Source organism: Schistocerca piceifrons, chromosome X, assembly GCF_021461385.2.
Source record: "Schistocerca piceifrons isolate TAMUIC-IGC-003096 chromosome X, iqSchPice1.1, whole genome shotgun sequence".
Classification (NCBI taxonomy): domain Eukaryota; kingdom Metazoa; phylum Arthropoda; class Insecta; order Orthoptera; family Acrididae; genus Schistocerca; species Schistocerca piceifrons.
Genome location: NC_060149.1, coordinates 146,588,718 through 146,604,545, shown reverse-complemented (window position 1 = coordinate 146,604,545; position 15,828 = coordinate 146,588,718). Strand labels below are relative to the sequence as shown.

The 15,828-nt window shown below is 46.6% G+C and overlaps 1 protein-coding gene across 1 annotated transcript in view; it reads right to left on the bottom strand.

The window, feature by feature from the left end:
* LOC124722225 (vitellogenin-like) overlaps positions 1-15,828 on the bottom strand; it is a gene marked incomplete at its 3' end in the record, with an annotated part of 444,892 nt that overhangs the window by 311,145 nt on the left and 117,919 nt on the right. The window contains exons 5-7 of the mRNA XM_047247418.1: positions 8,975-9,160; positions 3,998-4,234; positions 2,178-2,420 (exon numbers count right to left, since the gene is read on the bottom strand). Coding sequence (XP_047103374.1) covers positions 2,178-2,420; positions 3,998-4,234; positions 8,975-9,160 — 666 coding nt within the window. The remainder of the gene's footprint in view (positions 1-2,177; positions 2,421-3,997; positions 4,235-8,974; positions 9,161-15,828) is intronic.

Below are 15,828 nucleotides of genomic sequence, written 5' to 3'. Positions count from 1 at the left end.
TGTTATATACAAATGGTTAGCTTTTCAGAGCATTCACACAGGGTTGGCGCCGGTGGCGACACTTACAACGTGCTGACATGAGAAATGTTTCGAACCGATTTCTTATACACAAACAGCAGTTGACCAGCGTTGCCTGTTGAAACGTTGTTGTGATGCCCCGTGTAAGGAGGAGAAATGCGTACCACCACGTTTCCGACTTTGATAAAGATCGGATTGTAGCCTATCGCGATTGCTGTTTATCGTATCCCGACATTGCTGCTCGCGTTGGTCGAGATCCAATGACTGTTAGCAGAATATGGAATCGTTGGGTTCAGGAGGGTAATACGGAACGCCGTGCTGGATCCCAACGGCCTCGTATCACTAGCAGTCGAGATGACAGGCATCTTATCCGCATCGCTGTAACGGATCGTGCAGCCACGTCTCGATCCCTGAGTCAACAGATGGGGGCGTCTACAAGACAACAACCATCTACACGAACAGTTCGACAACGTTTGCAGCAGCATGGACTATCAGCTCGGAGATCATGGCTGCGGTTACCCCTGACGCTGCATCACAGGCAGGAGCGCCTGCGATGGTGTACTCAACGACGAACCTGGGTGCACGAATGGCAAAACGTCATTTTTTCGGATGAATCCAGGTTCTGTTTAGAGATTCGTGATAGTCGCATCCGTGTTTGGCGACATCACGCTGAATGCACATTGGAAGCGTGTATTCGTCATCGCCATACTGGGGTATCACCCGGCGTGATGGTATGGTGTGTCATTGGTTACACGTATCGGTCATCTCTTGTTCGCATTGTCGGCACTTTGAACAGTGGACGTTACATTTCAGATGTGTTACGACCCGTGGCTCTACCCTTCATTCGATCCCTGCGAAACCCTACATATTGGCAGGATAATGCACAACCGTATGTTGCAGGTCCTGTCCGGGACTTTCTGGATACAGAAAATGTTGGACTGCTGCCCTGGCCAGCACATTCTCCAGATCTCTCACCAATTGAAAACATCTGGTCAATGGTTACCGAGGAGCTGGCTCGTCACAATACGCCAGTCACTACTGTTGATGAACTGTGGTATCGTGTTGAAACTGCATGGGCAGCTGTACCTGTACACGCCATCCAAGCTCTGTTTGACTCAATGCCCAGGCGTATCAAGGCCGTTATTACAGCCAGAGGTGGTTGTTCTGGGTACTGATTTCTCAGGATCTATGCACCGAAATTGCGCGAAAATGTAATCACATGTCAGTTCTAGTATAATATATTTGTCCAATGAATACCCGTTTATCATCTGCATTTCTTCTTGGTGTAGCAGTTTTAATGGCCAGTAGTGTAAAATGTAGAGAAACGTTAATAACGTTCAGGTGTTCTACGTAGTCTCCCCTCACTTATGTACAACACGTAACATGTTGATACAACCATGTGAAACTGTAAGGAAAGTCCTTCGTTGGGTTGTTCAACCAGCGTGTCACATTAGTTTGAATGTCGGTTTTGTCGTCATAGATTGACCTTTCATGCGAATTTCTGCACAGTGCAGTTTTGTGGTAGGTTCGCATTGTTAACAGCAAGTCTCGTCATCTGTGAAGATTTTTTTTTTTTCAGAAGACTATATTCCGCGTTTGTCATTTCAGTCGAGTCGCCGCTGGCGTCCTCGCGTAGATGTTTTTGCTCGAGAATGAATGTGCGCGGGACATACTTTGCACACGCCTTTCTCTTCTTTAAAACGTCGTGGAGAAAGTTCTCAAAAACTTGATTTAGAGATGTTGCTGCGTTGCGATTTCTAACACAAAACGCTGACACACTACGGTCACACGTCAAATACTTAAGACTGCCTGCTCACAAATGACTGGTCGAATGCACAGCAGTTGTTCGATCAAGCTACCACCGTAATTACTGCACGCCAGGAACAAATCAGTCTCAGAACATTTTGAACGGACGGTGTATAATACGTTTTTGATCAGACATTATAAATTTAAAACGTTTCTCCGCGCGGACAGAAACTGTAAAACATTTCTTTTTTTTTTCGTTGGACAAAAAGTTCATTCCAAATAAAATGCTGTAATAGATAGTGACGATTCATGGGACGTGTCACCCACATCTTAGGGGAAGGTGGCGTTAGCAGGTGCGAAAGTGACAGCAGGATGGAAACCGCTAGGTGGGCGGACGTGTGAGCAGTACGCACCTTCTTGCCCCTGAAGAGGTAGGAGAGGCCGGAGATCTTCCTGGAGTACTCCTTGTGCGGCAGCGGGAAGCTGTCGTTGATGGGGCGGAGGTCTGCGAGGTTGAGGCGCAGGAAGCAGCTGGCGGAGGCCTCGGTGCCGTTGTGCAGGTGCAGGTTGACCACGACCCGGGAGCTGCTCGACGCGCTCAGCAGCAGGAAGTCGCGCCGAGAGCCGCAGCCCACCAGCCGCGTCATCGACGACCTCTGTACACGGACAAGCTGCTTCCACTCCGCAAACACTAGTATTACGAGGGTCGCTCCAAAAGAAATGCACACTAGTTTTTTTTTAAATCCATCTTTTATTCTACATGTTTGAAAGTTTTACAGTGTGTAGATACATCCTTTAGGAACAATATTTTCATTTCTCCACGTAATTTCCATCCCTGTTAACTGCCTTACGCCATCTTGGAACCAGCGCCTATATACCTGCACGGTAAAATTCTGGACCAACCTCTTGGAGCCACTGTTTGGCAGCGTGCACAAGGGAATCATCATCTTCAAACCTTGTTCCACGAAGAGAGTCTTTCAGTTTCCCAAAGAGATGATAGTCACATGGAGCCAGGTCAGTACTGTAAGGCGGGTGCTTCAGTGTTGTCCATCCGAGTTTTGTGACCACTTCCATGGTTGTTTGACTGACATGTGGCCGTGAATCGTCGTGCAACAACAAAATATCCTGCTTTTGTCGATGTAGTCGAACACGACTCAGTCGAGCTTGAAGTTTCTTCAGTGCCGTCACATATGCATCAGAATTTATGGTGGTTCCACTTGGCGCGATGTCCACAAGCAAGAGTCCTTCGGAATCGAAAAACACCGTAGCCGTAACTTTTCCAGCAGAAGATGTGGTTCTGATTTTTTTTTTTTCTTGGGTGAATTTTCATGATGCCACTCCATTGATTGCCTCTTCGTCTCTGATGGAAAATGATGGAGCCACGTTTCATCACCTGTCATAATTCTTCCAAGAAATTCATCTCCACAACTCTCGTACTGTTCCAACAGTTCGCTGCATACCGATTTTCTTGTTTCTTTGTGAGCCGCTGTCAACATCCTGGGAACCCAACTGGCACAATCCTTTTTTAACGCCAGCACTTTCAGTATTCTGCAAACACTTCCTTCCCCTATCCCAACGTAGCATAACAATTCGTTCACTGTGATGCGTCTGTCAGCAGTCAGCAATTCGTTAACTCTCTATATATTGTCTGGTGTGTGTGCAGTACGAGGCCTGCCACTGCGAGGACAATCCTCAATATTGCCGTGCCCGCTTTCATCACGTAACCTGCTTGCCGATCGACAGCAACATCTTCATACACCTTCTCCTATCTCTTGTGGATGTTTCCCTCTGTCTCGTTTTCGCAGCACAGGAATTCTATGAACGTAGTGTAGCAGCCATCTTGAAGACATGCTGTGACGGCGCCACTCACGGGAACAGGCTGAACAAGTTTGAAAACAAGCGGGAAGGATGTATCTACACACTGTAAAACTTTCACACATGCAGAATGAAAACTGTATTTTTACAAAAATAGTGTGCATTTCTTTTGGAGTGACCCTCGTACAAGCACTAAATACTATACTAAGATGTACTGCTCCGCATAACATTCGTGCCCTGGACATAAAGAGGCCGGCAGAGTGAACGAATGTATGATGTAGCGACGATACGCCTTAGTAAAATTTTTAGGGCTTCCAAGCCAAGGATCCTCTAGCATCTGCATAATGTGGCCCTTCTAGATTAAGGATACCCTGTAGAGAGGAGGTTCAGAACACACGTGACATGTTGCAGCGCTTACCGTCCAGAAGTCACCGCAGTTAGCGTCCGCGGGCGTACAGCGCAGCGCGGGCCGCAGGCCGAAGTGGGACTCGGCGACGTGATCGCAGTTGCTGTGGTTGCGCGTCTTCACCACCTCGAGCATGCCGCCGTTGGAGCACAGGTCCGGCCGCAGCGCCCAAGACGGGTTGGCCAGCAGCGCCATCTTGGACAGTTGGCCCACCTCGTACGTCACCTCGCAGCGGCCCGACACCGAGTCCTGCAACACGTCGTCGTAACTGCCGCCTGCTTCACGTCTGCTGTGCAGCGAGCTACCTTAATTTAAGTATTAACTGTATTTTTCTAACTTGTCACTTCTTCTTCCGTGTGTTTTTGCTTTTAGGAAGCTTTAATTGTCGAGTGCTACTAATAGTGTTCCATAGATTTCGTGTTTGTTTTGAATACAGTCAGAGAGCGTCCCTTTAGTCAACCATAGTGCCAGTAGTGCTAGTGTTTGTTTTCAATACAGTCCAGAGACATGTAGTGCTATTCTCATTGTTTTCTACAAGAATTGGCTAGCAATCACAGTTTAGTCAACAATCAGCCGGGTTTAGTGAATTAGCAGTCTAGTTAAAAGTTGATTAACTCTCTACAGTAAATTGATTTCTCAGGATGGATAGGATGTGTGACTGCTGTGTACGGACGCAGGAGGAGCTGGCCACTGTTCGCGAACAGCTGAGCGTGTTGATGGCCGCGGTCAGCCTTCTTCAGGCTGCTGCCTCGGAGTGTAGCGGCAGTGGGAAGTCTGGTACGTCGCATGGTACACCCCAGGTGTACATGCTTCACCCACGGTCCCTGCTGTCGAGACATCTTCGCGGTACCGGGCGCGGTTGGGCCACCCTCTCCCCAAGGGGAGTGGCGGGTTCAGCGGCGTTCGCGGCGCACGAGGCGGAGGGTAAATGTGGAAGCTGGCCGTGTGGCATCGCCCGCTCTGCCTGTGAGTGGACATGTGGCTGCTCCTTAAGCAAGGTCCGAGCAGGCACACGGGGGGAGGGGTTTATTAGTTATTGGGAGCTCCAACGTTAGGTGGGTGATGGAGCCCCTTAGGGAAATAGCGGAAAGGTCGGGGAAGAAGGCCAGTGTTCCCTCTGTCTGCTTGCCGGGGGGTCTCATCCGAGATGTGGAGGAGGCCCTGCCCTGCCCTGCAAATTGTTGCTCATGTCGGCATCAATGACTCCTGCCGTCTGGGTTCAGAGGTCATCCTCAGTTCGTACAGGCGGTTGGCGGCATTGGTGAAGGCGGAAAGTCTCGCTCGCGGGGTGGAATCAGAGCTAACTATTTGTAGTATCGTTCCCACAACCGATCGCGGTCCTCTGGTTTGGAGCAGAGTGGAAGGCTTAAACCAGAGACAAACACGATTCTGCGGAGATCTGGGGTGCAAATTTCTCGACCTCCGCTATCGGGTGGAGAAATGTAGGGTCCCCCTGAATAGGTCAGGCGTGCACTACACGCCGGAAGCGGCTACAAGGGTAGCGGAGTACGTGTGGAGTGCACATGGGGGTTTTTTAGGTTAGAGAATCCCCTCCCTAGGCCCGACAAGACGCCTCCTGAGACGCAGCAAGGTAGGAGTAGGCAAAATGCAACAGGGAATAACAATATTAATGTGCTAATAGTAAACTGCAGGAGCGTCTATAGAAAGGTCCCAGAACTGCTCTCATTAATAAACGGTCACAACGCCCATACAGTACTAGGGACAGAAAGTTGGCTGAAACCAGACGTAAACAGTAATGAAATCCTAAACTCAGATTGGAATGTATACCGCAGCGACAGGCTGGACAGTGAAGGGGGAGGCGTGATTATAGCGATAAGAAGTGCAATAGTATCGAAGGAAATTGACGGAGATCCGAAATGTGAAATAATGTGGGTGAAGGTCACGGTTAAAGCAGGCTCAGACATGGCAATTGGATGTATCTATAGGCCCCCTGGTTCAGCAGCTGTTGTGGCTGAGCACCTGAAGGATAATTTGGAAAATATTTTGAGTAGATTTCCCCACCATGTTATAGTTCTGGGTGGAGATTTTAATTTTCCGGATATAGACTGGGACACTCAAACGTTCATAACGGGTGGCAGGGACAAAGAATCCAGTGAAATTTTTTTAAGTGCTTTATCTGAGAACTACCTTGAGCAGTTAAACAGAGAACCGACTCGTGGCGATAACTTATTAGACCTTCTGGTGACAAACAGACCCGCAGTTAACGCAGAACAGGGAATCAGCGATCATAAAGCGGTTACGGCATCGATGATTTCAGCCGTAAATAGAAATATTAAAAAAGGTAGGAAGATTTTTCTGTTTAGCGAAAGTGACAAAAAGCAGATTACAGAGTACCTGACGGCTCAACACAAAACTTTTGTCTCAAGTACAGATAGTCTTGAAGATCAGTGGACAAAGTTCAAAACCATCGTACAATATGCGTTAGATGAGTATGTGCCAAGCAAGATCGTAAGAGATGGAAAACAGCCACCGTGGTACAACAACTGAGTTAGAAAACTGCTGCGGAAGCAAAGGGAACTTCACAGCAAACATAAACATAGCCAAAGCCTTGCAGAGAAACAAAAATTACACGAAGCGAAACGTAGTGTGAGGAGGGCTATGCGAGAGGCGTTCAGTGAATTTGAAAGTAAAGTTCTATGTACTGACATGGCAGAAAATCCTAAGAAATTTTGGTCTTATGTAAAAGCAGTAGGTGTATCAAAACAAAATGTCCAGACACTCTGTGACCAAACCGGTACTGAAACAGAGGATGACAGACTAAAGGCCGAAATACTGAATGTCTTTTTCCCTAGCTGTTTCACAGAGGAAGACTGCACTGTAGTTCCTTCTCTAGATTGTCGTACAGATGACAAAATGGTACATATCGAAATAGACGACAGAGGGATAGAGAAACAATTAAAATCGCTCAAAAGAGGAAAGGCCGCTGGACCTAATGGGATACCAGTTCGATTTTACACAGAGTACGAGGAAGTTGCCCCCCTTCTGGCAGCGGTGTACCGTAGATCTCTAGAAGAGCATAGCGTTCCAAAGGATTGGAAAAGGGCACAGGTCATCCCCGTTTTCAACAAGGCACGTCGAACAGATGTGCAGAACTAAAGACCTATGTCTCTAATGTCGATCAGTTGTAGAATTTTGGAAGACGTATTATGTTCGAGAATAATGACTTTTTTGGAGACTGGAAATCTACTCTGTAGGAATCAGCACGGGTTTCGAAAAAGACGGTCGTGTGAAACCCAGCTCGCGCTATTCGTCCACGAAACTCAGAGGGCCATAGACACGGGTTCACAGGCAGATGCCGTGTTTCTTGACTTCCGCAAGGCGTTCGATACTGTTCCCCACAGTCGTTTAACGAACAAAGTAAGAGCATATGGACTATCAGACCAATTGTGTGATTCGATTGAAGAGTTCCTAGATAACAGAACGCAGCATGTCATTCTCAATGGAGAGAAGTCATCCGAAGTAAGAGTGATTTCAGGTGTGCCGCAGGGGAGTGTCGTAGGACCGTTGTTATTCACAATATACATAAATGACCTTGTGGATGACATCGGAAGTTCACTGAGGCTTTTTGCAGATGATGCTGTGGTGTATCGAGAGGTTGTAACAATGGAAAATTGTACTGAAATGCAGTAGGATCTGCAGCGAATTGACGCATGGTGCAGGGAATGGCAATTGAATCCCAATGTAGACAAGTGTAATGTGCTGCGAATACATAGAAAGATAGATCCCTTATCATTGAGCTACAAAATAGCAGGTCAGCAACTGGAAGCAGTTAATTCCATAAATAATCTGGGAGTACGCATTAGGAGTGATTTAAAATGGAATGATCATATAAAGTTGATCGTCGGTAAAGCAGATGCCAGACTGAGATTCATTGGAAGAATCCTAAGGAAATGCAATCCGAAAACAAAGGAAGTAGGTTACAGTAGGCGTGTTCGCCCACTGCTTGAATACTGCTCAGCAGTGTGGGATCCGTACCAGAAAGGGTTGATAGAAGAGATAGATAAGATCCAACGGAGAGCAGCGCGCTTCGTTACAGGATCATTTAGTAATCGCGAAAGCGTTACGGAGATGATAGATAAACTCCAGTGGAAGACTCTGCAGGAGAGACGCTCAGTAGCTCGGTACGGGCTTTTGTTGAAGTTTCCAGAACATACCTTCACCGAAGAGTCAAGCAGTATATTGCTCCCTCCTACGTATATCTCGCGAAGAGACCATGAGGGTAAAATCAGAGAGATTAGAGCGCACACAGAGGCACACCGACAATCCTTCTTTCCACGAACAATACGAGACTGGAATAGAAGGGAAAACCGATAGAGGTACTCAGGGTACCCTCCGCCACACACCGCCAGGTGGCTTGCGGAGTATGGATGTAGATGTAGATGTAGATGTAGATGTAGATGTAGATGTAGATGTAGACGACGGGCCGGCTCCCCAATTTAACCAGGCCATCACCTCGGAGTAACCTTCTACACTACGTTTTGGAACAACAGTTTAGGTCGCGTTGGCTGTGTCTCCAAGCAGCTTGGAGCCCCCACTAATGCGTCACAGTACACACCCAAATTTTCTTTAATTAAATAAGCACTTCTATAAAAATTTCTGGTGTTTTAACACCTGAAACTTCCTGGTAGATTAAAACTGGGTACCAGTCGCGTCTCGAAACTGGGACCTTTGTCTTTCGCAGACAAGTGCTCTACTGGATGAGCTATCCAAGCACGACTCACGGCCCGGCCTCAGAGCCTTACTTCCGCCAGTATGTCGCCTCCAGAGATGAGTTGTGCTCGGATAGCTCAGTCGGTAGACCACTTGTTCGCAAAAGGCAAAGGTCCCAGGTTCGAGTCCCAGTCCGCCACACGGTTTTAATCCCGCCACTGCAGAATGAAAACTGATTCGGGATTTTAACAAAAAGCTTGGCTGAAGAGTGGGAATCGTTGAGTAAGTGATTGAATGATGGACTAATTGCAGACTGACCTCGAAGACGGAGTAGACGGGCGCGTCTAGGTACTGCCCGCGGCCGTGGATGTCGTTGGATGGCTCGCGGTCGTGCAGTTGGACGGCGTGGGAGCCGGACAGGTCGGCCTGCAGCGCGCCCGACACGCCTTGCACGAAGTTCACCTCCCAGTCCTCCATCTCGTCCGACACCACCACGCTGTGGATCTGCAAGCAAACAACACAAATAACCATAACGAACAGAGATCAGGCCCTGAATACCGAGCCTAGTCATCCTCGGCTTACGGCATCATTCTGGACGGTGGTCACCACATTGTTCTCCATTTGTCTGACCCAGAAACTGACACGCCTCACGCAACGCCCCCCTCAGTTGTCCTCACGAGTCAGAGTGCAATTTAATTCAATTTTTTACCTCAAATTTTAGACCCGTTGTCTGCAAATTCTGAACATGTAGGACATATTACCGAGAGAGGTGGTGCAATGGTTGGCACAATGGACTCGCATTTGGGAGGATGGCGGTTCAAACCCGTGTCCAGCCACACAGATTTAGGTTTCTCGTGATTTCCCTAAATCCCTAACCTTGACATAATCCGAGCTTGTGCTCCGTCTCTAGTCTACATCTACGTCTACATCTACGTGATTACTCTGCTATTCACAATAAAGTGCCTCGCAGAGGACTCAATGAACCACCTTCAAGCTGTCTCTCTACCGTTCCACTCTCGAAGGCTGGCTCTTAGCACTATGGGACTTAACTTCTGAGGTCATCAGTCCCCAAGAACTTAGAACTACTTAAACCTAACTAACCTAAGGACATCACACACATCCATGCCCGAGGCAGGATTCGAACCTGCGACCATAGGGGTCACGCGGTTCCAGACTGTAGCGCCTAGAACCGCACGGCCACTCCGGCCGGCACTCTCCAAGGGCACGTAGGAAAAACGAGCACTTAAATTTTTCTGTGCGAGCGTGATGATCATTTCTCCCTATGTAGGTGGGTGCCAACAGAATGTTATCGCAATCGGGGGAGAAAACTGGTGATTGAAATTTCATGAGAAGACCCAGTGTTTTAATGATTGCCACTCCAACTCACGTATCATGTCTGTGACACCATCTCCCCTATTTCGCGATAATACAAAACGAGCTGGCCTTCTTTGTACTTTTTCGATGTCATCCGTCAGTCCCTCCTGATGCGAATCCCACACCGCACAGCAATATTCCAGAATAGGGCGGACTACCGTGGTGTAAGCAGTCTCTTTAGTAGACCTGTTGCACCTTCTAAGTGTTCTGCCAATGAATCGCAGTCTGTGGTTTGCTCTACCAACAATATTATCTATGAGATCGTGCCAATTTAGGTTATTTGTAATTGTAATCCCTAAGTATTTAGTTGAATTTACAGTCTTCAGATTTGTGTGACTTATCGCGTAATTGAAGTTTAGCTGATTTCTTTTAGTACTCATGTGATTTCACACTTTTCCTTATTTAGCGTCAACCTCGATGTTGACGGGACGTTAAACCCAATGTTCCTTCTTTCCTTCCATCGTACATATTCAACAATCATGGTGATTTCCAACGTTTTATATTATTTATAAAGTAATAAGCTATATTAACAATAACTATTGGTGATATTAATATAGAAATAAAACAGAATATTGAAAATAACAAAAAAATTAAAATATAAAATAAAAAGACTTAATTCAAGTTCCAAGTAACTTTCAGCGTATGTTACTAGGTATGTTACTGTAAGCCTCGGAATAAGTCGAGGTTTTACCGACTAACTACAACTAAACCTACTTCGACAGGTTTGTACTATTCTACATTGCCCACATTGGTATGTGCCTGCCTCGGCAATCCTCGAGTCTACACGTATACATGATCATATTGTTCATGCCCCAACCAAAACAGCGCTGCCCTGTACCGTACCACGATATCCTTCGAACATATTCCATGAATCACCAGTAAACCCTCGACAGGTGTAGTTTGAAAACCACTGGTGAGCCTCAGAAATACGCTCCGCCGAATTCGTCGCAGTATTGTTTTGTAGCTGCATTGCCGAAGTCGATGCGTCCACACGCGGGCAGTGAAGCCCACAATGGCGTTGAAGATATCTTAGTGATATACCGACAGCACATGCAACGGTAATTTATGGTCAGATGTGGCAGCACGGGCAGTCTTATGCTTAATTTATGAGGCTTTGTGAGTAACAAATTTTACACATTCTATTAAGTTCCTTTCTAGACTTGAAGACTATTTAACAATCCTGAAACAGTGCTTCGTTTTACAGGGATTCCGTCAAGCCTCAGCGAAGAATTTCTGACAAGAGAAAGTCCACTTGAGAAGTTTGTATGAGGTTTTATGAACAGCTATAGTCAGTTTACTGTTCTTGCATGAACGCTGCATCTGAGCAAGAATATCATTCGTCTTTTCCTCAAGTGTCCCACCTGAAATCTATAGACACAACTACTAGAATGTCATCTGCGCATGCAACGTCACCTTCAATAGCATGTAATAGGGGTTCAGTACTAAGATTTCAGACAATGCACCACTTAGAGAGTCTGAGGACAGCACTTGTTAATCTTTTTGATAACCTTCCTCTGCTCTGCAAGCTACTGAACGCTATGTCCACTACAACAAAACAGACATATGGGGACACTGAGATCTCGGAGGCGTGCGAACTTCGCAGGCCATCAAAGACTATCGAATGCATCTGCGATGTTAATCCTGAGAGCGATTACATACTTCATTGTCGAATTTTTCTAAAATCTGAAGAGCTCTATTAACCGCATCATCTATAGATTTCCCTTTTCTGAATACATATTGACATTGGATTACACTGAAGACCGTTCCTGATGTCTGAGTGCATCGCATTTGTGTTTCCCCACTAAGGAAAACACCTTGGCAGGACCGGGAATTGAACCTACGATATTCGCAAGGCTGACCACTCAGCTATGGGAACGTTGTATGACGATAACACTCCATAAAAATTTATATTCAGATCTACTGACTACCCTGTAGGCTTCGTTAGACGTCTGTTAAAGCAGTTCTGGAGAGATTTTTCAACGTACTGGTGCCACTAAGGGATGATACTGTGCACGAAGCCAGTAACTAGGTAAGGCTGTGGTACTGGGCCATAGATATGTCGTTAACACCTGTATAGAACTGCAGGGTAATATTAGTATATTAGAGTTGGAAACGTCGTATGGAGCTTAGAAACTTCGTGAGACACACAAATGTTCATACAGAGGGATCCAGAAAAATGTAGACACTCTTTGATAGTCAATATTATCGGAACAAAATGACGTACCGTTACAATTATTGCACGGGGGAAGGTTATTTTGTGTGTTCAAAGTGAACCGCATTACCAGCCAACCAACGTCGATGCCGCTGAACTTTTGACCGAAATATGGCTGTCAGTGTTGTCGGTGTGATAGTCCCGCGCCGGCCGAGGTGGCCGAGCGGTTCTAGGCGCCTCAGTGGGGAACCGCGCGCCTGCTACGGTCGCAGGTTCTGTTGTGGACTGGCAAGGCAGCCAATCCACAATGACGGGTAGCCGAAAGGCACGCGTTTAAGCTCACGCAGGCTGGCGTGAGGTCTGGAACAGGTAAAGGAAGTTATAGTAGCAAAAAACGAACGTAGCTGCGGGAATACTTAACTTTAATCCATAATTGTTGAACATCGGTCTGACGGTACATGCATCACAAGATAAATAGCAATTGATAATGGCGCTTTGCTAGGTCGTAGCAAATGACGTAGCTGAAGGCTATGCTAACTATCGTCTCGGCAAATGAGAGCGTAATTTGTCAGTGAACCATCGCTAGCAAAGTCGGCTGTACAACTGGGGCGAGTGCTAGGACGCCTCTCTAGACCTGCCGTGTGGCGGCGCTCGGTCTGCAATCACTGACAGTAGCGACACGCGGGTCCGACGTATACTAACGGACCGCGGCCGATTTAAAGGCTACCACCTAGCAAGTGTGGTGTCTGGCGGTGACACCACAGGTTCGAATCCTGCCTCGGGCATGGATGTGTGTGATGTCCTTAGGTTAGTTAGGTTTAAGTAGCTCTAAGTTCTAGGGTACTGATGACCTCAGATGTTCAGTCCCATAGTGCTCAGAGCCATTTGAACCATTTGATAGTCGCGCAGGCGGGGAAGCCGTGCGGTCTGGGCGCATTGCCATGGTTCGCGCGTCTCCCCCGTCGGAGGTTAGAGTCCTCCCTTGGGCACGGGTGTGTGTGTTGTCCTTAGCGTAAGTTAAAGTTAAATTAAGTAGTGTGTAGGCCTAGGGACCGATGACCTTAGCAGTTTGGTCCCATAGAACTTATCACCAATTTCCAATTACAATAGTAGCGCAAGACGCCTCGAAGGTTTCTCGCCGGCCGAAGTGGCCGTGCGGTTAAAGGCGCTGCAGTCTGGAACCGCGCAACCGCTACGGTCGCAGGTTCGAATCCTGCCTCGGGCATGGATGTTTGTGATGTCCTTAGGTTAGTTAGGTTTAACTAGTTCTAAGTTCTAGGGGACTAATGACCTCAGCAGTTGAGTCCCATAGTGCTCAGAGCCATTTGAAGTTTTCTCGTAGCTCATTCAGTGCAGCTGGCTTCTGCTGATGAACTTCATTTTCCTAGGTTCCCCGTAGGTAGAAGTCAAGAGGTGTAAGGTCTGGAGACCGCGGTGGGTACTAAACAGCTCCTCCTCTACCTATCCATCGTCCAGGTAGATTTTCATCCCGTCAGGCTCTGACAGCTCTATGGTAGTGAGGCAGAGCACCATTTCGCTGTAGGCAAAATCTTTCATTCCAACACCTCTCGGATGGCAGGTAAAATCAATGTTTGCTACATATGAAGATACACTTCATCAATTACGGTACCTTCAAAGAAGAATGGACCAATCAAATCGCGCGATGAAATATCACACGACACATCAACACCCAGTAGATTAACTTACTCTCCACGTAAACGACAGGATTTACAGGAGCCCATTGCACGCATTTGCGGCGGTTTGCACTGCCGTTCAGTTTTAACTACGCCTTGCCAGACCAGATAAACCATCCCTGCAAACCGTTCATCCTCGCGAAGAATGCCTTCAAAGCACTCGCTGTACTGTAACCTTTGATCCGGGTCGTCCTCGTTCATAGCGTGCGACGTCCCTGGAATGAACACTTTCCACTTTGGAGCCTTTAGAATTCGTCGCACGCTTGGTGGGCTTACCACGCTTTCACGTGTACCCTGCTTCACTGTTGCAACACAACAGTGCTGGAAGCTGGATTTGTTAATGTTTTTCGGCGGCCAGACATTTCCTTACGCACATCCTGAACAGTGCCGTCACCTTCAAATTTATCCCGAATACGATAAATTGTTATACGTGTTAGTGGCTGAGTTCCGTACAAAAATGTTCAAATGTGTGTGAAATCTTATGGGACTTAACTGCTAAGGTCATCAGTCCCTAAGCTTACACACTACTTAACCTAAATCATCCTAAGGACAAACAGACACACACCCATGCCCGAGGGAGGACTCGAACCTCCGCTGGGACCAGCCGCTCAGCCCATGACTGCAGCGCCTTAGACCGCTCGGCTAATCCCTCGCGGCTGAGTTCCGTACGCATTACACCATTGCCATTGTAGCTTCATCATACTTTCTTACTTCCAGTACCATTTCAATGCCGTCTTGTGTTACTTAAACGACAATCTTACTTGCGGCTGAGTTCCGTACGCATTACACCATTGCCATTGTAGCTTCATCATACTTTCTTACTTCCAGTACCATTTCAATGCCGTCTTGTGTTACTTAAACGACAATCTTACTTCATTCCATGCTGCACTGTCGTCTGCTGGGAAACGCGGATCAAGATCTGTTGAGAAAACATTGGACTACGCTACCACATAAAACTGTGACGATATGTCATTTTGTTCCAAAGATATTAACTATCAAAGAGTGTCTACATTTTCCTGGACCCCTCTGTATTTTGAAGGTTGGGCAGAAAGATGAGGAATCGCTGGAATAAAGAAGAAAACTACGTATGTCATTTTTTATGAAACTCGAGAAAACGCTTTTTTAATGTTTGAATTTGATTGTATCTATATAAAAGAAAGTACAATATATTTTATTTCATAAATTAAACATCTTGGTTGCATGGAATATGGAAATAGTTATTTGCATCCGGAGTGTTACGAAAATGAAGTAATTTCGGAAAATGCAGTCAAATGTCACTCGATAAGAGGAAAGGGACAGGCAAGTCAAGGGAAACAGGCACAATAATTCCATAATAATCACGACGAAATGAATTTCTGGTTATCATAAAACAGCAATAGTACTGACACCACGCGCGGTTCTAGGCGCTACAGTCTGGAACCGCGCTACCGCTGCGGTCGCAGGTTCGAATCCTGCCTCGGGCATGGGTGTGTGTGATGTCCTTAGGTTAGTTAGGTTTAAGTGGTTGTAAGTTCTAGGGGACTGATGACCTCAGAAGTTAAGTCCCATAGTGCTCAAAGCCATTTGAACCATTTTTTTACTGGCACCACGTACATTTAGCTTTGGGACAGCTGACTGAAGAACTTCACAGAACTAGGACGGAAGAACCTAATCAAGCTTTTTAAAAGTTTATATTTTAACATGGAAATTGGTTGGAAATCTAGAATGAAGAATGGAATTGTTCGAGGTACAACGAACAGGAGATAACTGCAAAGCTATATAAGTAGGGAATTCTGAAGTTAAAGATACCATTATAAGCACGTACGGACAGTTCAAACAGCCCATCCATTCACTGACATTGTCACAGTGTCCTTATGACGCCATTTTGCATACCTCCGTGATAATCCGACTGATATTCTATCATGTGGCAGTTATTTCAGCAGGTTGAGTTTGAAAGGGTATTTTGTAGTGTA